This window comes from Eptatretus burgeri, chromosome 10, assembly GCF_056783735.1.
Source record: "Eptatretus burgeri isolate ZD-2024b chromosome 10, Ebu_testis_v1, whole genome shotgun sequence".
Taxonomy (NCBI): Eukaryota; Metazoa; Chordata; class Myxini; order Myxiniformes; family Myxinidae; genus Eptatretus; species Eptatretus burgeri.
Window position 1 is genome coordinate 66,473,270 of NC_140970.1, and position 27,291 is coordinate 66,500,560.

Consider the following 27,291-nt stretch of genomic DNA (forward strand, 5'->3'; position numbering starts at 1 on the left):
GGGCCTGGGGAGTCATGGATTCACTGGATCATGGGGTGTGGCGCTGCCGGTACCTGTGCGGGAGGACGAAAGTCCGAGTCTTCAGGTCCTTGGTACTTCCAGTCTTGCTCTATGGGTGCGAGACTTGGACTCTGACCAAGGATATGAGACGGAGACTTAATTCCTTTGGTACCAGGTCTCTTCGGAGAATCCTTGGCTATCGCTGGTCGGATTTTGTATCCAACGAGCGGTTGCTGAGAGAGACTCGGATGAGATTTGTTACCTGCATAGTCCGTGAGCGTCAGTTGCGGCTGTATGGACATGTGGCTCGTTTTCCTGACGCTGATCCTGCTTACCAGATTCTCTCAGCGAGGGAGTCTCATGAGTGGAGGAGGCCAGTGGGCTGACCACGTGCCTCATGGTTGCAGCAGGTTGACCATCATCTCAAGGAGATGGGGATGCGCCTGGCATCTGCCTGGGGGATGGCCAGACGGAGGCCCCTGGAGTACCGGCGGAAAGTGGACGCAGCGACGCGCTGTTCTGGCACATGCTCCCATACCTGACCTGACCTGACATGGAGAAGTACTTGCAGTCGCTCTCTTCTGTGTCCTTTTTTAGCTTTGTGTTATTGAACAACAATCTACAGCTTTGGTGATATTTTGCTCTGTTTCGCACCAGTGTGTCTTCTATACCATCAAATTCATCTAGTCTGGCTGAATTAAGTGGAATCGGCATATCATTGATGGCATGAAACAATGGCACATTGTTTGCAATGTTGGTATAACCAGCATAGTCCTGTTCCCTTTGGAATGAACTTGGTGGTGCCATTAACTTTTCCTCTGTGTCCTTCTGACAGAGGCAACACTTCCTCCAGTTTGTTTGTGGTTTTGATTTTGCTTGAGTATCTATAATTTGTGACCAGCAATGGCAAGGTTGAGGGTTTATCCTTTTACCACCTTGCCTTCGTGCACTTTGATGTAAGGGATACAGCTTGGTTCATGTGTTTGCCCTATACCTAGCCCGATCGTTCATCCAATGCCATTTAAATCCCGTGCGATCTGTACACCATCCGGATAACTACAATAACATGTAAAACCCCCGTTATCCTTGGCTCGGCTCTCCCGCGCTGGCACATCCTGTCAGTTCAGGTGCGGCTATCTAACATCCGAGGGGTTCATTCGATAGCATTTGGGATACTAAACCCACGGTTTAGCCGACATTGAACCCCATGCTGAGTTGCACAGCAGTGTATGCCACCAGTGTGCCTAGGTAGTGCATGACACACTCTCTTTTTGTGTTTAGTTGATATTGGCTGGTGTCCACCACCATTGATGGTTACAATGTGTCAGGGTCCTATAGATCCTTGTGGCTGCATTTCGGTCGCAAATGGTTTTATTTCGGAGTTTTCCATCTAATGAGCTTCATCTGCCCAGAGCTGTCTGATTTTCAGGCGCCAGAGATTCGCCTTTCGCACCACCACTATTTGTGGAAACACCCCCACCACGAGAAGGCTAGAGTTGGAGCTTGACTGCCAGAGGCTTTGTTTCGCTTGCCATTTGGGGCATTTCGTAAGCAAAGAGAGCTCATCCTCTTTGCCACCCTGGCATTAGCAGTCCTTTGGAGGGGCAATAACTATTTTGAGCAATTAAAATACAAGCTCTGTTCAAGATCTCCAACAATTCTAACCGTCCCCGTCTATAACGCGATTAGAACCAATTTACTTGTATTTGAAGCCTGCACAATAGTTGTCATTTGACTTCTTTATTGTTATGCAAGTCCTAAAATTGATTTATTGGTTCATGAAATAGATCAATACACTCAAGAATCAGCTCTAGCAAGGACAAAAACCTATAAATCGACATCAAGATGAAATAAATCCAACATCTCTGGCGATTTTTAAGGTTTAAAGTTGGTTTTTTTCATACCCTGGTGGCCATCTTGGAAAAAATGGCCGCAATGTTGAAAATCCACGTGGCTTGCACTGTTTTCTTGCAGCATGACCCTGAAGGAACGTTCGTACCAAATTTCATGCTTGTATCCCCATTTGAACGATTCTGCCAAAAAAATCACTTATTTGCTCCACAAATTAACCTCTGCCATCGAAGATGGACGGAGGTTACTGTTTTCACCCCTGTCTGTTTGTTTGTTTGTGAACAGTATTACAGTGTTTTTGCATTTCTTCATGTTTTAAGTGATTTCGAACCCCCCCCCCAAAAAAAAATTGTTAGAGAAAAAAAACCAGAAAATTTTGCAACTTTTTTTTCAACAAAATTTTTTTTTTTTTTTTGCATTTCTTCATGTTATCAGTGATTTCCAACAAAAAAACATGCCAAAATTATCATTGCGGCTGATTTTGGAACTTCAGGTGGATATACCCACGTAAAATCAATTTCTGTCTCAAGGAATCCAGTTATGACGAATGAATTGAGTATGTAAAAGTTAAAAGTGAAAGGGAAAGTTGCCAACTATAACTCTGAGCACTGTTGACATCAAATTGAATGAATAGGATATCAGGTTCACTTGAGTGACCTAGCAGTATTGGTGGCGGAGGTTTTGCACTCTACCGAGTGCTTCCCCTCTAGTTGGATACATGAGATTACATGAAAAGTGTACGATTATAAAATAATATTTCTTCAGTTGAAAATTGATGTTCAGGTACGATTGTGATCCTGAAAGCCTCAATTTCACTATAAGGTAATGAGAAGTCAATATTACCTTTTGTCATTTTGAAGGAATATCCCCAACATAATTTCATTTCCCTAAATCGGGGATGGTTATTTCACAATTTATCATGAGAATCGAGTGACATTTTATCTTTTTTTTTTAAATTGTTGTGTATTTATTGTTTTCAATTCAATGCAATTTGTTTCAGGCAATGAGCTAAAATACTCAAATTATTTTACACCAGTAATGCCCGAGCACGTACATGTAAAACTTATTGACACTTCTATGTTCTACTTACACGTATGCAACAATTGCAGTTTTATAAGGACATGCGACACCTGAACGATAAGTCCAAATTGGACATATTTGGTATCAAATCATGTACAAGAATCAGCGGGGAGGAGAAGAAATGAAAGTAGAAATCAAAATCCCCAGCAGTTGTGAAAAAAAAATGTCTCTTGGGGGGGGGACAATGTCCCCCATCCCCCAGTGCAGTTAAGGTTAAATAAGGTCATCTTCAAACTTGAACTCGGGGTCGACAAGAAGAACATGACACTTTCACTTTCCAATAACTTTGAGGCCACTGCTTATGGCATAAGATCCACATCTGTCTTTTTAATGTCGTGCAGGTTTTGGAACATGGCTTGTGTTGCAAGTTCTTTGGCAATTGTCTTGGTGGTGTAGCTGTAGAATCTCTCAGAACGGCTTTCTGTTGAAGGCCAAGACAGCGATAATGATGGCGAGCTCACTTATTGCCGGTGGTATACTAGGACAGAAAGTGAAAGAAGAGAAGAATTAAATTTTATTATGACGATGTGCTTCTCTATCATCCAACTTGTTTCATTGAAGTCTTGGCAACTATGCAAAGGTCTTTCCAGCAAAAGGCACTGAAAGCTCTTATTGTGGGGCTTCCACGTACTTGAAACTAGAAAAGGTTATATTCCAGTTTGTTGGATATTATTATTTATTTTAGAGGAGTTTGTGCATCGATTGCATGCAAGAGAGACAGACACTGTACTTTTACATGAATTGTAGGACATTAGTAATCGATTGACAAACATGGTATGTGAGATTTGAACCTGTGTTCCCCACATCATGAGCCTGGGGTTTAGATGAGAACGTCAAAGGCCCACGGAAACATTACCTGCAGAAACCAAACAGCCACCAGAGGAGGTTGCATTCAACTTGGTCGAACAGGAAGAATGTTAACGTTATGGCAGCAATAACATGCGAGGTGATTGCTTGGCAGGTCAAGGTAAGAGCAATCGGTTTAAAAAATAACATTTTTCCATTTAGCATCCAAAATGATTCCATCCTATTGCTTTTCCAAATTAAAAGGATGAGAAATTGCACAATGGGTCATCTGCATGTTGAGGACTGGGAGCAGCCAAGGCTATGTTTTGACATTTCGACCACTTAGTCTTCATCTGGGAGTGTGCAGGCATCTGTGCTAGTTAAGTATCCTCCCAAGGTGGAGGGGGCATCATGTGACTGCAATAAGCAGATGGTGAAACCCACCGTCATTTTTCATCACTTTGTGCATGAGATTGGGTATGGTTAATTTATTGTATGTGTGGTTGGAGTGAGCTGATGATAAAGTGGCAGCCATTTTGGGGGGAATTTCTATTGTTTAAAAAAAAAAAACATACATTGAGAATGGGTGACATGAAAAGCATAATTTTTAATATAAACAACATGAACACAAATCTGCATTGACATTCTATTTTGTACAAACCTATGTTGTGATGTAGGCCCATACTGCACCAACCTGTATAATGTACTATGTCATACCATGCCACATTGCTTGTGTTATGCTTTTGCTGCACTACCCTGCATTGACCTGTGATCATATCATATTGTTGCGGGGCCGGGTATCGGCCGCGGGCACGACTGCGAGATGGAGCTGCAAGTCGGCCCGACCGATCACCCGGAATTCAGATCGTACTTCTCCGGAAAACTCCGGAGAATACGGGTCCTTTGCTTTGGACCGTGAGGCGTCAATATTTACACCACGTGGTACAGGGTTATTCGCCAAATCTCAAAATACCTCGAGACCACGTGGCGATCTACCGAGTTTTCACACCTTCGACGGCACCCGTACGCAAACGAGCCGCTTAGCGCGCTTGTTCCGTGTACGATTCCGAGGGGTTTAATCGCCGTTTAATCGCCGAGAACCGTCGGTTCCGATTGTCCCGTTATAACGGCAATGGCCAGCTAATTCCCCGGCACGCGACACGCTCAGTCAATGAAAGAATAGACGTGGACGAGCTGGAACATTCAACAAATGGGATATTTATTTACAATATGGAAAGGGGAAACACAGAGCAGAACTAAACTGACTATTAATAAATGCAATGCAAATATATACTTTGTTTACTACTTAACAGTTACTACTTAAAATATACTTAACAGGCACTTAACAGTTTACTACTTAAAGACTGGGTCCACAGGACACACACACACAAAGACCCCGGACGACATGGACCTTCCCACCTCGTGCGGTCTTCGACGAGACGAGTGAACCAGGACGAGATCAGCCCAGTGTCGTCGATCTGCGACCCGTGCCCGAGATGTCCAGCGAGCGTCCAGACGCGACCCGCGCTCAAGATGACCAGCGAGCGTCGGGATCCGATGAGCGCAGACCAATCTCTCTACAACGACGAAAAAGACGACCAACCAGACGACCACCAAGGCCACGACGACGACCAAGACAAGAGCGCTCCCTGTCCGAACGCCCGCACCCTTATTCACCCTGTCTCCAGAGGGGGAGGCGTCTCCGCCCTCCCCCACTGGACTGTTTGGACGTGCAGAATCGCTCGACGCCCTCTCATTGGCCAAAACGAGCGGCAAGTCCATTGATTGGCCCGGGGGCGTGGTGACGTCACGCGGAACCGTTTCCGTTTCCTCCTGTCGCGGGCCCGGATTGGCTGAGTGGAGGTCATCCCACTCGATTGGTCGAGGGCCGCTAAGCGGCTCCTCCCCGAACTCCGCCTTCTTCCAAAGGACCGCCCCTCACACAGTCGGGGAAGTTCTGATGGACCGAGCGACGGTCACCCCACTCATTGCACGCCGATTGGTCGAGGGCCGCCGCGTGGCTCCTCCTCGTACTCCGCCCACCATGACATCGGCCAGAGCGAAGTGAAGGAAGTGAAGTGAGAGTGATGTGGTGTTGGTATTGGTCATGGTGTAAAAATGTAAACGGAAACCCTAACTATCAAACGTAACTCACAGCGCATGAACATTTAATTACCCATTAGACCAGGGACGGGACCCTAACTGGCAACATGTACTTTCCGAGATAACTATTCTATAGGACCTGTATGTTGAGTGCGATAGGTTTCCAAATCCGCAACAATATTACTCGTATTTACTCTTACATGCTGTACAAGGTTAAAATAGGTTGTCCTGTATCATTCTACACTCGCATAGAATATAAATCCTAATGGGACATACGTGAAGGTTCAACGAGATATAGGGCAGTCGATCACAGTATTACATGTCAAGCACACTTTAACCTACCCCAAGTTCAAACTCCACAAGGAGGTGTGTGCGTGTGCGTGCACCCTCACATTGAATGGGTGCTTGGAATTGAGTTATTTACATGTACATCGACCCACGAAAATTCTTGCATTTCAGATAAAAACAGATGCAGCAAGCACTGCAACTAAAAGAACATTTTCAATCGGCACGACTTAGTGTTATACCCACACGGTTTGGGGAACTTGCTTGCCTGCGTTGCTTTTGCATTATTCTAATGAGTGGGATACAAGGTATTGGTAGTTTGATTGTGTGCTGTTAAAAGAGACAATCCTAATTTAGTGTGCCAAACTTCCAAAGCAAGCACCTCTTGTTTAAACGTAAGGCCTGTGACAATACACGGCTTTCGAAATGACGTAATCCGCCCCAGAATGCTCGGTGCGCATGCGTGGAAACCCCGGGAACCTGAAGTTTGTGGTGAAGGGAAATGTATCATGTGTCTGGGATATGGATTGTAAGCTGAATGGCTCACAAAGCTCGAAACTACTTAGAAAAGTACCTTGGAGAAATCGCTGTGCCTCTGCACGACAAAAACTTGAGAACTTTCTCAGTTCTCCAAACGGGCAGCTGCTCGTATTGCAAACTGCCAACCATATGGACCGGTGCAAGGTCCGTGTGCTACACGACCCCCCGACGGATCGCTACCAGTGAATGGACCGTGTATCTAGATTTGCTTATTTTGAACATACCGATGGGAAGGACATATCTGGGGCTTATGAATGTGCAGGGAAAATTTTAAATTATATTTACAATTAATCATGTTGAGAGAGGTGTGGGGGGGGGCAGGCAGGCAGCTACGGTAGCTGAGAGGGCTGTAATAAATGTATTGTTTGGTTCTGTTTTGGGGCCACAGCAGAAATAACACCAGAATTTTGTATTTATTGCTAAAAAGAGAAGTGTGTGTGTGTGGTATGTGTGCGCGTGTTATATTGTTGCGAATCTGGAAGCCATGAGCACACAACATACAGGTCCTATTGATCAGTTATATCGGGAAGTATGTGTTGCCAGTTAGGGTCCCGACCCTCGTCTAATGGGTAATTAAATATTCCTGCGCTGTGGAGTTATTTTAATAGTCAGGTTTTCTTTTTGTTCATTTTTACACCACCAACGCCGACGACACCGCATCACCCTCACCCTCACCTTCACTTCCTTCACCTCACTCTGGCCGACGTCATGGTGGGCGGAGTTCAAGGAGGAGCTGCGCGGCGGCCCTCGACCAATCAGCGTGCAACGAGTGAGGTGACCGTCGCCCGGCCAATCAGATCCCACTACAGGAGGAAAGGGCTCCGCGTGATGTCACCACGCCCCCGGGCCAATCAAGGAGCTTGCTGCCCGTTTTGGCCAGTGGGAGAGACGAAGAGCGATTTGCGCGCCAAAATTGGCCAGCGAGAGAAACGAAGAGCAATTTGCGTGCCAAAACCAGCCAGTGAAAGAGGGAGGGTCACGAGGAGGTGACCCCCCTCTGAAGCGGGGAGTATAATAATAGGCGCGGTCTGCGCATTCGGGGTTCTGGTCCTGGAAAGAAGTGCGCGCACGGGTTCTGAGAGTTCTGGCAAGAAGTGGACATCTGCACGCACGGGAGTTCTGAAAGTGTCCGCGCACGGAGTGGTCGGTGCCACGGAGAGTATTCTCCTGCCAGCTTTCGCCCTGCCGACTTCCGTTCGCCTGGAGCCTGGTCGTGAGGGCGTCTGGATCGTCTGGATCGTGCTGGGGGTCCAGTTCTGCCCCGAGGACCTGGTCCTTGAAGACCGCACGAGGCGGACACATCCGAGATAGGCCTCAATAAAGACCATTTGGTCCGATTATTTTGGATGTGTGCGTGTGTGTGTTCGTGGCACCAGTCTCGAGGTAGTGAATGGTATAAGTGCTTTTTGCTTGTACATGCGTGCATTTCTTTTATTTCATCGGTTTAACTCTGCTCTTGCGTGCTTCCCTCGTTCCTCAATTATAATTATTGTGAATAAATACCCCGATTGTTAAATGTTTCAGCTCGTTCGTGTCTTTTCCTCCATTGACTTAGCGTGCTGCGTGTTGGGAAATTAGCCAGGCTGTTGCCGTTGTTACAGGATATTTGGGACCGACGGATCTCGGCGATCAAACCGCTCGGATCGCACACGGTTCGAGTACGCTAAGCGGCTCGTTCCGTACGGGTGCCATCGAGGGTGAATTTCCCCAGTAGGTTGGACCACGTGGGTATTTTGGTAAATTGAAATTTGCAATCAACCCTACCCCACGTGGTCTGCCTATTGGCGAACTTCGGTCCAATAAGGGACCCGTACTTTTCCGGAGTTTTCCGAAAAGGTACGATCTAAATTCCGGGCGATCGGTCGAGCCGACTCTGCTGCTCCATCAAGCGGTCATGCTCGTGGTTGACGCCCGGCCCCGCAACAATATCCACTGCTGCTGCTCGCTTGTATTAACGGGAAGTGGTACGAACCCGACTCCTCTCATCCACGGATGTTTCTCGTGTTCCTCTATGTCCATGAGTCTGTTTTGCATTCAGGAACAGAACAATGACAGTTAACCACTTTGGTATTGTCACCGTTTCATCTAAATACTGAAAATTATGTTCAAAAATACTTTTGAATTGCAGATGTCATGCTAGCGACGGCAGGTTAAAAGTGCTCGGCGAGGCGAACACGGTCAGTGTAAACACACACACACACACACACACACACACACACACACACACACACACACACACACACACACACACACACACACACACACACACACACACACACACACACACACACACACACACCGCATGCTCAAAAGACCTCGTTTAGCATTTGTACATCATTTTGAAAGTCTCGTATTGTGGATAACTACATGGGCAAGACTGTTTGTCCGCTAATCGATAAGATAAGGGAGCACAAAAGAGCAATGGGGCTGCAACGACCGGCACTTGTTCGATGCAAGCCACATGGTGCACACAGCACATGATGTTCATTTGTACACCGACGAAAAATCTCGACAATCATTCGGGCAAACTAGAGACTTGCTTTGAAACCTTGGCAAGCAAAATTGGCACGGCCTGAGTGAACAGCATCTCATTGAGATTACAGTTCAATCATGTGATTTCAGAGTAACTTGTACATACTGTTATATAAATAAATAGATCAGTGCAGCCTGATATGACAAAGGGTGACAATGATATGGGTTAGAGCAGTGCAACACAGCATAGGTCACTTGGGATTGGTGTTTGTTTTGTTTGTTACGATTGTTTCATAATGATGTGCCTTCTTACTTGCCATTGTTTGTTTATTTGTTTTAATCTTGAATACAACATAATGACTGACGTTGTTTAACTACTCCCGTACACACACCTGACCAAACTCGATCTTAAACACAAGGCGATGAAAACGATGGTAGGTGTCACCATCTGATTACCATGGTCACGTGGTACCTCCATCTCCTTGGTGGGGCACTTTTAACGCCTGGCACACGATGTCTGCAGTCCTGGACGAAGACCACTCATTGGTCGGAAATGTTGGATCTGAGTCTTGCCTTCTGGGCAGCTGCCTAAGTTGGTTGTGCTTTCATTTTTGAATATGGATTTTCACAACTGCAAACAGTTATTTGGTGCTAGCTCGACTTTACTCCAATTGCTTTGTGATGCAAAGTGCAGCGATTTTAAAGTCCAAGTATAATTTATGAATATGAAGGTTATCAAAGAAATGTATTCCTGAAATTTATTCTCATACCTTTTGATGGGTTACATGAAAGGATACAAAGGAGGCTCTGGGTTGCGTTCAGCAAGGAAATGCTGAAAAATCCAACGAGTTCGAATCCCAGCAGCCCGAGTGAGAGAGACAGAGCCACTGTGAGCCTGATGGGAGACGTCGGGGGAACTTGCTGTGCATCAGAAGCACTCGACACGTTTGGTGCAGCAAAATAAATTGTGTATGGTTATGTTTCCAACCGATTGGCCAGAAAGCTCAGGACGTCGTGAAATCACAATCACTGTGTTTCCAATTCCCAATGTTAACTGTTCACAGGATGGCTTCATTAACCTTTGGGAATCTGAGTGCTCAGCAGCAGCAGCAGGATGAGGATGATGATGAGTTTTAAAATGAAATTAATGGCTTTGCCTTAATGCTGATTAACATGGTCACTATGAAGTGGAAACAGCAATTTGATTCTTTATCAGCAATTTTAATGTGTTGGCAATGAAGATATATGTACATATAATTTCTTTTTCATCATGCAAGTACTGTACACACTAAATATGTTTCACTCACTTGATGTTCTGTGTTTTTAATTCCACCTCGGAGTTGACATAGGGTAAACAGGTTAATGCTGTTTCTTCCTGCAACAGAAGGAAAATGAACGAGTCCCGTGGAATCGATCACTTTGAAGGAACGTCCTTACCTTACCACCTTGTTTCTTAGTTCTACCTTAAAGTCTGTCATGGAAAACTGCAACGTTGTAGCACCCATCTCATATTTGTGAAATAGTGGCTGCACAGGTAGGATACCCCAAACACCACTAAAAGGGAATCTTCGTTTCTAGGCATTTTTTTTAGTTGCTGTAGTTAGCTATTTGAGATATCTACACAAATGTTGGTGCTGCTTCACAATTTTGTAGAAATTACAAACCTAAAAAGCCTCAATTTCATTCTGAGTGTCATTTATAACTGACATGTACCGTAGTGTCTGAACTTTCAGTTACCTCCAAGCTTCGTTCTGGCTTTTTATGCCGAAGGCGCTGGAAGCATTACGCTTTCAGGTTAGTCCGTCCGTGATCAATTTTAGGTGCCGTGATAACTTGTGAACCGCTGCAGGGATTTTGACAAAACCTGGTATAGGTATGTCTTGTGATGCAAGGAATTCATAAATTCTTGGGGCAAAGGTCAAAGGTCAAATGCCCTTTTGGCTTATGAACGCATTGGGTAAATTTTAATTGAAAATCTGTTGCTGGAATAATTTATGAACCACTCAAGATTTTAACCAGACTTGACACACATATGGACTGTAATACAAACATGAACTGATTCAATTTTCCATTGAACAGGTGAAAGGTCATGTGCCTTTTGAAAATCATTTTTTAGACCATAACTCGAGTCGGAAGCATTAAGTAGCTATCTGTCTGTCTCTGTCTCCCTTTAATTGAGAGCAACTGTAACAGGGGGTTGACATCTAACGGGTGAAGGCATATCTATTGACATTGTCAAATTCTGCTTTGAAGTTGTATATAAGATATTGAGTCATTCCATCTGAAATCACCAAATTTAAGAAAATGTTCCCAGTTGACCCCCCTCAGATTTACTTTAAACTTTCATAATATAGCTCCCAGGTATCAAAATGAAGCTGCGTAAAATTTTAGGTCCATAGATGCGGTCAACTCCGAGATATTGAGGGTTGAAAATGTGGTTGTGGCCCTATTTTTATGGTCGTTGCGAGCATCACAAAATGAACGGCTACTTTTAAACTCCCACAACTTTTTAAATATTAATGATAGAGCCTTGAAATTTTCAGAGATTATTGAGATCAGAGATCAGAGATAACTGATCTGTAAGAAACAAACATAAAACAGAGTATACCTCTCTTAATTTTATGACCTGATCAGTTGAAATCCAGAAAAAAAAAATGTTGGTTTTGTATGAAGACCCAACTTTGAGACCCCATATATGATTATTGAGCCATCCCAGAAGCTTGAAAATTTTTCATGTAATAACTGTATGGTAGAAGTATTCAAATACATGTTTACTTTTCTTCATCAGTCATATATAATACAGTCATGATACCTCAAAAATTGAAAATTTTCATTTTTCCCCAAAATTCAGGTGAGGATTGCAAATATATGGCAAGGTATATCACTTCAAATTGTTCACCATTGGAAAGAGCATATTCAAGTTTACAAAAGTGTAAACAGCCAGCTGGGGACACCGTTGGATGATCCTCACAAGTGTCACGGATGGTCTCCATAGATTGGGAGCAATCAGGTCCATGGGTGTTAAGTTTTGGCGATGTACCAGAACCAGGATCAAGTACTTGGCTGATAGGGATTGGCAAGGATCCAGCACTGTTGGTGGGTGAAGACAACTCATAGGGGATGAATGGGGGATCTGGTAGTTTTGTTGCTGGTTGAAAGAAAACGACCTCGGTATGCAGTGAACCACCATGCACCCGATTGCGAGGGAGTGGAAGCATATCCTTGTGGTTGTCTAGGACTTTGTAGCATTCAGATTTTTTTTGACCCGATAAGCTGCACTCCTCAATTGGGACCCCACAAACTAATGTATGTTGCACCAGGGTCCATGGGTGGCAAAGACGAGGTAGCGGTTTCTTGCACATGACTTGTTGCAGTCGGAGTACAAATAGACCAAATCGACGACTTCCACTGACACATTGGCCTCGAAAGACACCATGGGTGCCTTAGACTTCTCACTGTGGGGATGGTTTATGGAGCGAAGGTGGTGTTGAGCTTGTATCATTTGTTGGTCCGAGAAAGGGATTTGCAGATTGGTGAACTGATCCCACTGGCACCACATCTCTCGGGCTGAGAGGCCCCGTGCATGAATTCGTGAATTCATACTGGCGGTGCCCAGTGCGAGGGTTAGTGGGATTACTGGTCCTCCCATAGAAATCTGTCGTAGGAGTTAGTCTTCACATTCACGAACTGCCTTCTCGGCGATGGAAATTTTAATACGACCAATTTCAATGCACATCCGATGGTGCTGAAGAAGCTCATCGTGGACCAGGCGTGTGAAGTCGGGGGCTGGATCGTTGCGGATGACAGCAGGAGGTCTACCCAATGGCCGGAGCTCCATGCATAAGCGGATCAAGTAATCGCGGAGAGTGATGTGTTGTTCGTTCTCCACAATACACAATGTAGTGTATTGTTTACAAAACAAGTAGCAAGGACAGCCAAAGCTGACCAAGGCAAAATCTCCGGTGGCTCCATATCTCGAATTGTTCGGAATACATTATTCTACATGTGTACCAATTTTGGTGCTTTTATGCAAATTTGAACAATTGGTTTGCTATGTTGCAGTACTTCTATCATGCAATCGTATGGCGAATGCTTGAAACTAGCCATCCACCGGCACTGGACCCTGAGGAATATAGATCGATGAGAGATGTCAAGAACAAGTCGCTGTCACCAATTACAGTCCCAGATGATGTGAAACTGGCCCCAGAATATGTTCTTGAAATGATCAGGTGTGGTTGCAAAGTGAAAGTCCCTGTAATTCGAGAAGGTGTGGTTGTCAAATCAGAGGTTTGCCTTGCACAATTTTCTGTGCCTGTTATGCAGTTTGCTACTCACGTGTGCAGTAGCAAGGTTTGAGGACATTGGGGAAGCAACTCGTAATAGCAGATTTTTTGTTTGTTTCACGAATTTCATTGATCTTAAGGTAGGTCAAACTAAACACATTGAGTGTCTAACCCAGTCTATTTTGCATCAATGTCAGCAGGTCGGAAAGCAAGAGATGACGTTAAAATCCCATGCCATAATTTTGGAGTGGTTTTTGTGCAATGATGCGTCAAAGACCCCTGTTGTCTATAGGTGTTCAAATGTTTTGTGCTGGGTAAAATCAGTCAGGAAAGGGTTAAAATTGAGTGTTAAGTCATTATTCTATCTTTTAAGTTGTTTTTGGTTCCCTTATTTGTGACTAAAGTCAGGATGAGGTGGTTATTGTGCAATCATATGTTGTCTGTGTTCAAATTTAATGTCCTGGTAGTGCAGCAGATAACTGCAAAATACCCCTAGAATACTTCGGTTTGTGATGCAAGCATGAAATTTGGCACAAATACTCTCTTTGGTCTACTGTGTTAAAAAATGGCACTGGCCACGAAAAAAATCAAGATGGTGACCATTTTCCAAGATGGCCACCATCCAAATTGAAAAGTATTATTCCTAAAGCAAGTATTTGAATTAAAGACAATATTTTGAGCATATGCATAGGTTTTAGGGGGTCAAAGAATCTAATAGGAATGTTGTCTAGGCTCTCATACATTATCAAATGGTCAAAGCAAAATGGCGTCCAAGATGGCCACCATGAAATCTATAAATCCTAATATTTCAGGAACTGTGCTGAAGATATTTTCTTATTTTCATCAGAATATCTTATGATGCAAGCATGAAATTTAACATAAATGATCTCTGGTCTCCAAGGATCACTCTTTATGCAAAAATATTGCTCCTGCTGAAAATTAAAATGGCTGCCATTTTCAAGATGGCTGCTAAGCCGTATCTCCAGAAAAATCAAGCTGGTAATAATCATTTATCATTTCACAAAATTTAGTGGTAAAATACTTTTATTTCTAATTTATTGCATAAATGTTCACTTGTTTGTCATATATTGCAAAATTATGTGTCACAACAAAGATGGCGTCCAAGATGGCCGCCGTAAAACTTAAAAATATCTCATCAATGAATAAACATAGAAATACTAAGTACTATAAGTCAGCAAATAGGTAATAAAGATAATGGATTTCATTGAAATTATAATTACTTATTTTATCAGATTGCATTTTAGAGGGTGGAGGAAAGCTTAGCATAATTATAATAGTGATGTCAGCGCACAACCAGGGCACACTGGTGACGTCACTGCTGTGTAACTCAGCATGGGGTTCAGTGTCAGCTGATCTAGCTTTACTAATGCTGTAGTAAGAGACTAGTAGTTGTAGTATAGTTTAGTTTAGTGTCCCAAATGCTGTCTAACAGCCCCATATCCAGTAGCTAGTAAACAGTAGTTTGTAGTTACTAGATTTAGTTAGATAGCCGTGCCTGAATTGACAGGGTGTGCCAGCGCAGGAGAGCCGAGCCAAGGGTAAGGGGGCTATACATGACTTGCTCATATAGTTACCCGAATGGTGTACAGATCACGTGGGGCTTAAATGACACGATGAATGATGGGGCTAGGTGTAGGTCACCCGAACCTAGTCGTATCCCATACAGGAATGAGCGTTGATTAAGGTGGTCTAAGGATAAACCCTTGGCCTTAATCAAAATGGCAGATGCGAATCCAATTTTAGCCAAGAGGCAAACAGACTGGACTAGATGCTGTCTTTGCCAAAAAGACAAAAAGAATGAAGCCCTGACTTCCCCTCCGACCCATCATGTCCCAGAACATGATGGGTATACTATGCTAGCGACCAATATACCTCTATTCAATGAGATCAGTGCACTCCCATTTATTTTAGACCCAGCTTGACTGAATGAGGGTGGAGGTATAGAGGCAATGCTGAGAAGGAATGAGGAAAAGTACCACATGAGTTGTCGGTTGTTATTTAATAACGCTAAACTCGATCGTGCCAAGAAACGTCGATCCGACTCTCGTGGTAGTGAAACAGATTAAGGGCATGTGAAGCAGCGACGAACTAGCCATGATGGTCAAGTATGTATTATGTGTGAAAAGACATCACCTGAATCTGACCTTCGGCAAGTTATGACCATGAACTTGGACAAGAGGCTGCACGAGTGTGCTCAAACACTGAATGATGGCACGTTGTTAGCAAAACTGGGTGGTGGAGATGCCATTGCCCAGGAACTAAAATACAATCGTGCCTGTCTCACTGCTCTGTACAACAGGGAGAGATACCATCTCAGAAGTCTTGAGAAAGACACATCAAACTAAGGAGGAACCAGATGTGTACCCACTGGTTCTTTCGGAATTGGTGAATTACATTGTTGAAACCAGTCTGAATTCAGATGGTCCCACAGTCTTCCCCCTTGCAGATATTTACCAGTTATACCAACAACGTCTGGCACAACTGGCTGTTGATACTCCCACTGTCAATACCACCAGATTAAAAGGATAAATTATTGGCTGAAATCCCTGAGCTTGAAGCTCACAAAAAGGGAAGAGGTGTGCTTTTAGCATTCCAGAAAGATGTGACTTTGTCTCTATCAAAAGCATCAGAATACTCTGATGCACTTGTGATGGCTAAAGCTGCAAAAATCTTGAGACGACACATACTAGACTATCAATCAAGATTTGATGGCACATTTCCTGAAGGCTGTGTTAAAGATGCTATGCCACCCATTCTCCTTCAATTCGTCGGGATGGTTGAACATGGAGCAGACATCAAATCATAGCTGAGATTTGGGGTTTTGCGGCCCCATGTACAGTGATGTACAAATCCCAGCTGCTGCAGTATAACTGCTATTCCCGATACAAAGAGGGAGCAGCAACACACAGACACTCCAAAGACAGAGAAACACCATTCCCAGTGTACATGGGTCTCTCTGTCTTTGCCAAAACCAGGAAGAGAAGCCTGGTAGAAATGCTGCATGAGCATGGCCTCAGCATCTCCTATGATGACTAACCGTCCATGGTTGATTTTCCCTTTGCAAAATAGGAAGAATTTTTCTGTCCATATCTGAACCATATCTGTCAAGTTAGTAAACCTTAAAAAAAAAAAATCTTGATTTTGTTCCAAACGCTAGTTCGTGAACAATGGTTTATAGCTATTGTGGCAGCCATCTTGGACTCCCATCTTTGTTTCAGCAGTATGCATGGGAACTAGGAATCTAAAACCATGCCCACCTAATTAGTTGATCCCAAAAACCTAGGTATAGATCCAAAAATTATGAGTCTATGTCTATTATTTCCTGAAATATGAGCATTGTTTTGGTTTTGCGGCAGACATCTTGGATGCCATCTTTGTTACAACCATGCTGTGAGGTGTTACATTACAAAGAATAATGATGCTAAAATCTTAGACGCAAAAAAAACTTTGGTTTACACCCTTAATGTTGTGTTTTGTTTCAAATACTGTATTTAGCTGCAGAAGAGGAATTTTCTGTGCATATGACGGCCATCTTGAAAAATGGTCGCCATCTTGGAATTTTGCGTGGCCAGCGCCTTTTTTGAAAAAAAGTGGAACTCAAAGAGTATTTGTGCCAAATTTCATGCTTGCATCACAAACCGAAGTATTTTTGCAGTTATCTGCTGCACTATACCTCCACGTCAAGATTTTCGACGACCAGGCCCTTGAACTGAAATTCTCTTCCGTCACGTGTCAATGTCAGTCTGGTCTCACCAACAATTTGAAGAGGGGACAACCCATCAGCCTGACGAGCGGACTGCGCACTCTTCTTCTTCTTTTTGTATACCTTGTCGAGGCTTGTGTGAGAGCTAACACACAACGCACATCAAGGGGGCATGAGACAAGAGGGGCGGGAGTGGGAGGGACAAAACAGTGGGGAACAGACACATAAGGAGATGGGATGGGGAACATGGGGAATAGAAGATGGACATTACAGGGACTTTCAGGAAGGAAAGCAGGGAATTTGAAGGAAGTGGGCTTGGGTGGATTATCGGGGGTAGAAAAGTTCAAGGATTTGGATGGGGGGGGGGGTGATAAGAGGTGGTGGTGAACAGCTGTTTTGAAAGCCTGGAGGGAAGAATGTGAAAGAATAGAGTGAGGGAGTTTATTCCAAAGGCGGGGAAAAAAAGAGGAATGAAAGAGTGAAAGTGAGCAGCGATTCGTGATTTTGGTAGTTTTACCAGAAGGGGGTTGTTGGCTGACCTTGAGTGCCCTGAGGAAATGTAGTGGGGACAAATCGCAGAGAGAGCAGGGGGGGCAAGGCTGGAGAGGAGACGGTAGAAGACAGAAAGACCACCGACCAACCTGGGGTAATTGAGTGAGAGGCCCAAAGACTCAGCCTCATTGCGGGAGATGCCAATGATCCGAAATGCCTTGGTTTCCACAGCATGAAGCCGAGAAAGGTGGGAGGAAGGAGCACCAGCCCAGAGGGGAGAGCAGTACTCCATCAGGCTACGGACAAAAGCTTTGTAAGTGGTCAGGACCTCAGGAGGGCCGAGGAAAGACTTTCCACGACAGAGGATTCCCAGTCGGTGACTGACTTTGAAGGCGAGGTTTGAAATGTGGCTTTCCCAGGAAAGGTCATGGCAGATAGTGAGACCCAGAAGCTTGAAAGAAAGGACTTCTTCCAGAGGATTGTTGAGAAAGTGGATGGGTGGGTTTTCCAAATGGTCCTTTCGAAGAGATAGTGAGAGTGTGAGAGTGTGAGATTTGTCCGGATTGAAAGACATGTTCCACGTGTTGGACCAGTTTGTGATTTTATCCAGATCTGCAGTGAGCGAAGAAGCTGCTGCTTGCCGGTCTGAGGGATGACCGATGGTACGGCAGAGGGTGGAGTCATCAGCAACGAGATATAGATGATTTTCCAGAGAGTTGGAGAGATCATTGATGAAAACCAGAAAAAGAACAGGGCCCAGAACACTACCTTGAGGAACTCCAGCCTGGACAGGAAGAGGGGATGAAAGAACTCCATTTAGGGCCACACGTTGACTGTGATAGGAGAGGAAGTCTGCGAGCCATGAGTGGAGATGGCCTTGGATACCATGGGAAGAGAGTTTGGTGAGTAGGGCAGAGTGCCAGACTGTGTCAAAAGCACGTGATATGTCCAGGGATACGGCTCGGATTTCCTGTCTGGCATTGAGGACCTCCATCCATTGTTGGGAGAGCAGAAGCAGCATATCCAGGGTAGAGTGACCTGGTCTGAAACCAAATTGATGATCGCAAATCAAGCCATTGGAGAAGAGGAAGGATTTCATGTCTGAAGCGATGATGGATTCCATAACCTTGCTGATGATTGGGAGAAGGCTAATTGGTCTGTAGTTGCAGGGATCTGTTTTTGCACCTTTTTATGCATGGTAGTGATGTTTGCAGATTTCCAAGCAGATGGCAGATGACCTTGAGCAAATGAGGGTGAATAGAACAGAGAGAGGGTAAGCAAGAGCAGAAGAGCAGGTTTTTAGGACACGTGGGCTGATGCCGTCTGGACCGGTTGCAGAATCTGAGTCGATGTTTGACAGCAAGCTCTCCACCTTGTCAGGGGAAAAGGACACAGAGTCCAGGGACAGTTGGGTGCGACTGGGTAAGGTGGGTACAGAAAGCAATGGGTTTCGGACACAAGATTTAGCTGCAAACACCGAGTTTAGGCATTCAGCTTTTTCACGTGCGGTATCAGCAGTGCGGCCATTTGATGTAAGGGAGGGGATGGAGGGGGAACATACACCAGAAACAGATTTGATTAAACGCCACCAGGATTTTGAGGAGGGAGAGAGGTTTGAGAGTTCAGACTTGAGATTCGAAAGATGTTGTTTTCTGGCTCTCCTGAGGGTAGATCGACACTTGTTCCGAGCTTTATGGAAGGAACTGAGATTGCCCTCAGTTGGGTTTGCTTTCCATGAGGCAAAGGCAAGTCGTTTCAGGACAACTGCCTCACCACAAGCTTCAGTAAACCAAGGGCGGGAGGAAGGGTAGGACAACTGAAGACGAGAGGGGATAAATCTGTGCATGAGGGAGAGCAAGTTTCTTTGAAAGAATTCCCAGGATGAGTTGATGTTGGAGAAAGTAGCGATAGGAGACCAGTCTATAAGTTCGATGGCTGCTTGGAGACCCTGCCAGTCGGCTTGAGTGAAATGCCAGACTCGACGGCGGTGAGGTGGTTCTCTGATAATAGCCATGGAGAGATGTCCACTTTGACAAGGAATCTTCTGAATCTTGGCTCCTAAATTTCTTAGTTGTCTCACCAATCAGATTTCCAGTGGCACCACTGTCAATGGTGACTCGGGTTGTGTGGTGACCGTGGAAGGTGTCGAGATATGGAGACTGGTGAATCTGGACACGTAGGGTCCTGGCCGGTTCTATAAAATCTGCGTTCCTATCTACCTTGTCCGCATGGGCACATGTTATGCCTCCAGGCTCGTCGTCTGACTCTTCAGTTGTCAGCCACTTGTGGTGCTTTTGCAATATAGCGACGATCTCATTCAAGGAGGAAAGGACATTCACTGAGGAAATGACTGCAATCAGTACGACGTACTGGGTTGCAGAGGGGACAGGACCTCGTAAGGTTGTTGGAACGAGTCCCTGAAAGGAATTGACGGGGTTTTGACGATGGTAATGATGCCGGGTGGGAGGCTTGTAATCGAGATGTTGCAGTCCGCAATGACTTTGCATCTTCAGCACTGTGGCGCTCATCTAATAGTGAGTCAAGTGTCTGGGATATCTCCGGCTTTATGGAGGCTAAGGTGCGGGACCCTGAGCTCGGTTCCATAGCATTGTTTGATGAGTCCGGGGAGTCCATTTTGAACAAGACGAAGCCATGTGAGCACAACAAAAGTTCTCCAGCGAGGGGGATAACTCCTCATCTTCAGTGATCACCTGGTTATGGTGGGAGATTCCGCCATCTCATTGAAGCAAGGTATCTTCCACAAACGCCATCAGGCATTGGTACATGTCTTCATGGCGTTCCTCGGGCTTATGGCTTATCGTTGCAAAGTAAATGAAGTGTGCACCCGTCGACTGGAATCCAAAATGTAGTCGAATCGACTGCTATATGTTGGCTACAGAAGTGGCGTTTCGGACTATGGTGTTACGGGATATCACAGGGCAGTAGTTTGCAATCTGATCCAGCACAAGTTCCAGTACGGTGACTTTCTTGTTGGGCAGTGCGACGCCGCTCAACGGGGACGCTCTCACCATCATCCAAAAGTCCACAAAGAGGGAGCGCTCTGCTCTTCTTCTCCCAGGTGACGCCCTCGGTGAGGAAGGGAGCAAAGTTGGGATCGAGCGATAAAATATAAAGGAGAGTGTGTCTCCAACATTCAAATGAGTTTACTGTTTCACTCTTGCTGAGTGACCACTGCTTTGGTGCACGGTGTGTGGTAGCCATTTTGGTGACAGGAACGTTGCACAGACAGTTTATGACACAGCTACAGAATGAGCTGGTTGGCCGCTCACCTTCTTGTGAGGTGCGATTGGGGTTCAAAGATGGCTCTCGGAAACAGTGACTGTCTGCAGGATGAAGAGTGCGTGGAATCGTATCCTGACGCTGTCACCACGCAACAAAGGTGAACGGGATTCCCAGCAGAGCACCACGGCCAAAACACCAATCTTGATGAGGTTGAAATCAAACTTTAATATCACTCATCACACAACGTGCCCGAGTGGGCCAAAAACCATCCTCGCCCGGAATGGCCCCTGCATGGTAACCCCGTGCCCACACAGACACGGAAGACAGAACAACATAATGGTGCTGATAGAGTGTATGACAGGGCAACATGAAAGAGAAAGGGATGGGGGGGGGGGCGCTGCATCCTGCAAGTAAAGAGGTAGCATTAAGAAGACGACCAGTACTACGACTACTTCTTCTTCTTCTTTGGTTCTTCAGGGATCTCGGGTTCTTGGAGGGGCTTCAAAGGACAACAGACTCGTAAAAATATTGTTGAAAACCTGCTCCAAAGTGTATTCCAAAGACCTTCAACTTGATCCAAACCTTCAACTTGATGCAGCTAATTGCAATTCATGAGAACCCGTTGCATTTCGTTCCATAGAGGAGGATCAAGGACCTCCACAACTCGACAAGTACGAGTCAATGACGGTGAAAAGGTACGCTCTGCCTTGAGCTCAACTCCAGGTACATTTGGTGAATCATGACCTGAATTCCAGGTTCATTATTGTGTTAATATCGATCACAGGAATGGTTCACAAAGCAACCACAGCGTCCATCACAAAGCCACCACAGCGTCCATCACAAAGCAACCATAGTGTCCATCACAAAGCCACCACAGCGTCCATCACAAAGCAACCATAGTGTCCATCACAAAGCAACCATAGTGTCCATCACAAAGCCACCACAGCGTCCATCACAAAGCCACCACAGCGTCCATCACAAAGCAACCACAGCGTCCATCACAAAGCAACCATAGTGTCCATCACAAAGCCACCACAGCGTCCATCACAAAGCCACCACAGCGTCCATCACAAAGCAACCATAGTGTCCATCAGCGTCCATCACAAAGCCACCAGCGTCCATCACAAAGCCACCACAGCGTCCATCACAAAGCACCCATACCATCACAGCCACCACAGCGTCCATCACAAAGCAACCACAGCGTCCATCACAAAGCAACCACAGCGTCCATCACAAAGCCACCACAGCATCCATCACAAAGCAACCACAGCGTCCATCACAAAGCAACCACAGCGTCCATCACAAAGCCACCACAGCGTCCATCACAAAGCAACCATAGTGTCCATCACAAAGCCACCACAGCGTCCATCACAAAGCCACCACAGCGTCCATCACAAAGCAACCATAGTGTCCATCACAAAGCCACCACAGCGTCCATCACAAAGCAACCACAGCGTCCATCACAAAGCCACCACAGCGTCCATCACAAAGCCACCACAGCGTCCATCACAAAGCAACCACAGCGTCCATCACAAAGCAACCACAGCGTCCATCACAAAGCAACCACAGCGTCCATCACAAAGCCACCACAGCGTCCATCACAAAGCCACCACAGCGTCCATCACAAAGCAACCATAGTGTCCATCACAAAGCAACCATAGTGTCCATCACAAAGCCACCACAGCGTCCATCACAAAGCCACCACAGCGTCCATCACAAAGCAACCACAGCGTCCATCACAAAGCAACCATAGTGTCCATCACAAAGCCACCACAGCGTCCATCACAAAGCAACCATAGTGTCCATCACAAAGCCACCACAGCGTCCATCACAAAGCCACCACAGCGTCCATCACAAAGCAACCATAGTGTCCATCACAAAGCCACCACAGCGTCCATCACAAAGCCACCACAGCGTCCATCACAAAGCAACCACAGCGTCCATCACAAAGCCACCACAGCGTCCATCACAAAGCCACCACAGCGTCCATCACAAAGCAACCACAGCGTCCATCACAAAGCAACCACAGCGTCCATCACAAAGCAACCACAGCGTCCATCACAAAGCAACCACAGCGTCCATCACAAAGCAACCACAGCGTCCATCACAAAGCAACCACAGCGTCCAATCCATCACAAAGCCACCACAGCGTCCATCACAAAGCCACCACAGCGTCCATCACAAAGCCACCACAGCGTCCATCACAAAGCCACCACAGCGTCCATCACAAAGCAACCACAGCGTCCATCACTGTACATGGGGCCGCAAAACCTCAATACCTTTCAGAGCAAATTAATGGGTTCGAGTCTGAGACCTTCAACCTTTATTAAAACAGTTTCACGTTGTGACGCCAAAAAATTCTTACCTTCGCCCAGAAGATCAAGATCAGAATTATCGAGTGTGCTGTGAGGCTCAGAAAGCGGATCGCGAAAAGCTTCCTCACAACTTGCATTATTGAACCATGAATGGTGAAATATATTCTTTATTTTATTAAATTCTTTTTATCTTTAAATTCTTTTTATCTTCAAAAAAAACAGATATAAGTACTGTAGTTGTACGTGATGGCTAAATGACGTTCGATAATATGTCGTTATTTGAAGAGGCGAGGGAGCGTCTTTGAAACATCGCGAGATCACGAGGAAGAAATTTCTGGACGGTGTATAGGCGGACATTATAACTCTAAAATGTATTGCGTCGAAAGTTTCGTTTTCGTTTTTATTACCAAGGCTGATATAATTTTCCGATTGGTTATATAAAAAAGCATTAAAATAAAAATACTTTAAAAAATAAATCTCGCGAGATTTCGCAAGAAGTTTTTAACTATTCGTCGTAACTCTCGCGAGATTTAATAGCCGGTTCCACGTCAAAAGGAATAGGTCCGGTGTTGGAGTCATGGTAAGTTGACGATTCGCTCTTTGGAATTGTTGTCGTGATTTTAAACGATGGGGTTTTTTTGCCTCATTTTACCAAGGACTGATTCTCTCTGAATTTGGCATTTTCAGCCTCTCCGCCTTGAAATCAAGCGCAAGCTGACCGCTCGCTCCGACAGGGTCAAATGTGTGGACTTACACCAGAGTGAGCCATGGATGTTGGCAAGTCTGTACAACGGGAGCGTGTGTGTGTGGAACCACGAGACACAGGTACTCAGTAGTCATTCATGGGTTGTCCTTCACTGCCGTGTGTACGTGGGTTATTGGGACAATGCAAGGACAAATCGCTTATACATTCATTGTTAAATCGGCCGTTCAAAGGGCAAGTATTACACATTCACTCTGCCACGTCGTGTCAGACGTCGGGTTCCACGTCGTGTCAGACGTCGGGCTCCACGTCGTGTCAGACGTCGGGTTCTACGTCGTGTCAGACGTCGGGTTCCACGTCGTGTCAGACGTCGGGTTCCACGTCGTGTCAGACGTCGGGCTCCACGTCGTGTCAGACGTCGGGTTCCACGTCGTGTCAGACGTCGGGTTCCACGTCGTGTCAGACGTCGGGCTCCACGCCGTGTCAGACGTCGGGCTCCACGCCGTGTCAGACGTCGGGCTCCACGCCGTGTCAGACGTCGGGCTCCACGCCGTGTCAGACGTCGGGCTCCACGCCGTGTCAGACGTCGGGCTCCACGCCGTGTCAGACGTCGGGCTCCACGCCGTGTCAGACGTCGGGCTCCACGCCGTGTCAGACGTCGGGCTCCACGCCGTGTCAGACGTCGGGCTCCACGCCGTGTCAGACGTCGGGCTCCACGCCGTGTCAGACGTCGGGCTCCACGCCGTGTCAGACGTCGGGCTCCACGCCGTGTCAGACGTCGGGCTCCACGCCATGAAGGAAAGCATCGTCATCTGCACTTGAGATAATTGTTCACTTTAACATGAGTAAAACAGGGTCAAACATCTTGTCAATCAACCGATAACTTTGGGATTTGTTTGCTGTCCTTGTAACTCGCTTGGGGGATGTGAAGTGAAAATGTCACAAACTCTCTTAAGTTACATCAACTGTTGCATTTGGAACCAAGGCAAACAAATACCTGGTCTCATGAGCTTGCGTGCATACGTACTTTATATATAGATCCACTCGTTCTCAGGTACATTGTGTTCTTTTTCCCATGACAAGCCTCTGCTCTGTTTCGTGCTCAGTCCTGCCTTTGCCTTGTCTTAGACTCTGGTCAAGTCATTCGAAGTGTGTGATTTGCCGGTTCGTGCTGCAAAGTTTGTTGCTCGCAAGAACTGGCTGGTTGCTGGAGCTGTGAGTACACATGTCTATCTATCTATCTATCTATCTATATAAATATATATTATATCCATGTTAGAAACTATTCTGATCTGTGTCTTGTGTTGCAGAACGAATAAAAAGTTTTGCACCCAAATGTCCGAATAGACTCTCCTTTAATAAATCGCTTTTTATTTTTATTTTTTCTATGGATACTGTTTCATCCCAGTTTACAACGAAACAACGTAAATCAAAGCAATTTTTCTCTTAAGAATTGATGGAATAAGGGGAGGATACGCTCCTGATGTCGCTACTTCATCATCACATCATATATTTTCCATTTCACCCATGTTTCCCTTTGAATGTATTTATTTTTTGGTTTGTGACAGTTATATTCAATTAAAAATAAATAAAACACCAATTTCCAGACCCATTTAAAGACCAGACCCATCGCTGATGACTTCGCGTGATTCGAAGGTTGTAATCACATTAATAATCGTTTGGCAATTATTTTCTTTAATTTGAAACTCAAAATATGCTAAAATTAACTTTCAAGTCAAAACTTTTGTCAGTGATCGAAAAACAGACCGGCATTTACCGAAGATGCTATGACATCACGTTCTCCGAAAACTTCGTGAACATTCGGAAACAGCATGTGAACAATGGCGAGATGTGAATCAGAGAGTGATTTCAGCGGCGATGAAATTGAGTGTTTTCATTCTGATATTGCTGAGGACGAGTCAGAGGATGATGGGAATTTATATGATGGAGTTTCTGGCCCTGAGCCATATAAATTTGAGCCACTTGCAAGTGCCAGAAAACGGCCTATTTCGTGTACAAGTGGCAGGACTGACTGCCTGGCAGTTCACACTGACTGACTCCACCAGACAGATTGGTTTGTCGATTTTCATTTTCTTGTTCGATGCATAAAATAATGTAAAGTTTGATTCGTCTGTGACTTGATATAATTATTTTTAACCCTCTCGTCACTCAAGAGTCAGAAATCGAATAAATCAAAAACGGACCCAAATATATTATACACCGTAGCCTTGGCGTTGAAGTCTTTCAAACAGCCCGTTTTGTTTGTACAAATCTTATCCACTGCCGGTGAATGTTTGATTGCTTTGGGAATCGGTGGGAGCATTACCCGTTTTCCAGCCATTTTCGCAAAACATGACGACACACGTACGCGGCATGATGTACAAATATCCAAATAACTTTGTTCTACAATAATTCAAAATAAAAAAGAATAATATAGATTATAGACAGTTGCAAGCTCAAAAAAAGCGAAAGAACGGCCCGCTGAACTGGACACTTCTTCAATGAGCGAGTGAGCGTCCGCTTTGTTTTGGAGAAGGTGACGTTACCATCCATATATGGCACGCGGCTGTTTTTTTCAACAGCCTCGAGAAATAACAACTTCGGAGTTAAATTTCATTAATTTTCCCAAAAGTTAGGCAACCACAATAGTTTGCATCAAACTATATAATGCACATATAATCATATTGATAAATTTTCAGAACATGTTTGGTGACCCGCAACCTGCTCTTTAAATAAAGAACATATTTTAGTTTGAATTTTTCTTACCTTCGGTACCTCTTCCAGAAGCGGTTGACGTGCAATGAACGTCGGAATTTTTATAAATGGTACGCACCGTAGTTAGAGGCAAACTTGGTAACCCGCCGACATTGACGGCGCGTTCACCAGCATCGTTTCAACAAATAACTTTCAATTTCACTTTTAAGGTAACTCTCTTTTACATTGCCTCTTAGCCACTCCACAGTACATTTCTTTATGTACATTCTATTATTACGCAAAGTAGTTCATGCACAATGGAGGTGAAGGCCAAGGCGACGGAGACGAGAAAGGGCTTTCTTGCTGTCATTGGCTGAAGTGTGGGTTGAGATGACGCAAATCGGGTAGTGATATGAATAAAGTGATGACTTAATTTGGAGACTAAATTGTGGTATTACTGTACCATATTTGGGCAGACACTGCGTGCACATTGAACATACTAGCGGACACTCCCGCCCTCCGAGTGGGAGCACCCTTCTCGGCCCACCTTTGATGGGCAATTCTGGGAAATGCACTTTATAATTTTTGAAAGAGATTTTGTTGATCACAACATATCGTACTCCATATGAAGTTATATTGTGTGTCTGTCTGTTTGTCCATCGATATAATTGGCCCCACCTGCAGTAACCCCATCATTTTGCATATTGGTGGAATCCTCTT

The 27,291-nt window shown here is 45.1% G+C and overlaps 2 protein-coding genes across 2 annotated transcripts in view; one reads left to right on the forward strand and one right to left on the reverse strand.

Annotated features, from left to right (window-relative positions):
• Positions 1-1,724: 1,724 nt before the first annotated feature.
• On the reverse strand, positions 1,725-23,507 carry LOC147018749 (transmembrane protein 107-like). Its single transcript, XM_085898778.1, has 5 exons — positions 23,225-23,507; positions 10,425-10,492; positions 9,915-10,012; positions 3,788-3,884; positions 1,725-3,409 (listed from the first exon to the last, which is right to left on the reverse strand). Exons 1-5 carry the CDS (start codon positions 23,309-23,311, stop codon positions 3,340-3,342), a joined length of 420 nt encoding a protein of 139 aa, XP_085754904.1. The 5' UTR covers positions 23,312-23,507; the 3' UTR covers positions 1,725-3,339.
• A 143-nt stretch (positions 23,508-23,650) lies between these two features.
• Positions 23,651-27,291, forward strand: part of COPB2 (coat protein complex I subunit beta 2) — a 106,111-nt gene continuing 102,470 nt past the window's right edge. The window contains exons 1-3 of the mRNA XM_085898777.1: positions 23,651-23,754; positions 23,862-23,999; positions 25,006-25,092. Coding sequence (XP_085754903.1) covers positions 23,752-23,754; positions 23,862-23,999; positions 25,006-25,092 — 228 coding nt within the window. The 5' untranslated portion in view covers positions 23,651-23,751. The remainder of the gene's footprint in view (positions 23,755-23,861; positions 24,000-25,005; positions 25,093-27,291) is intronic.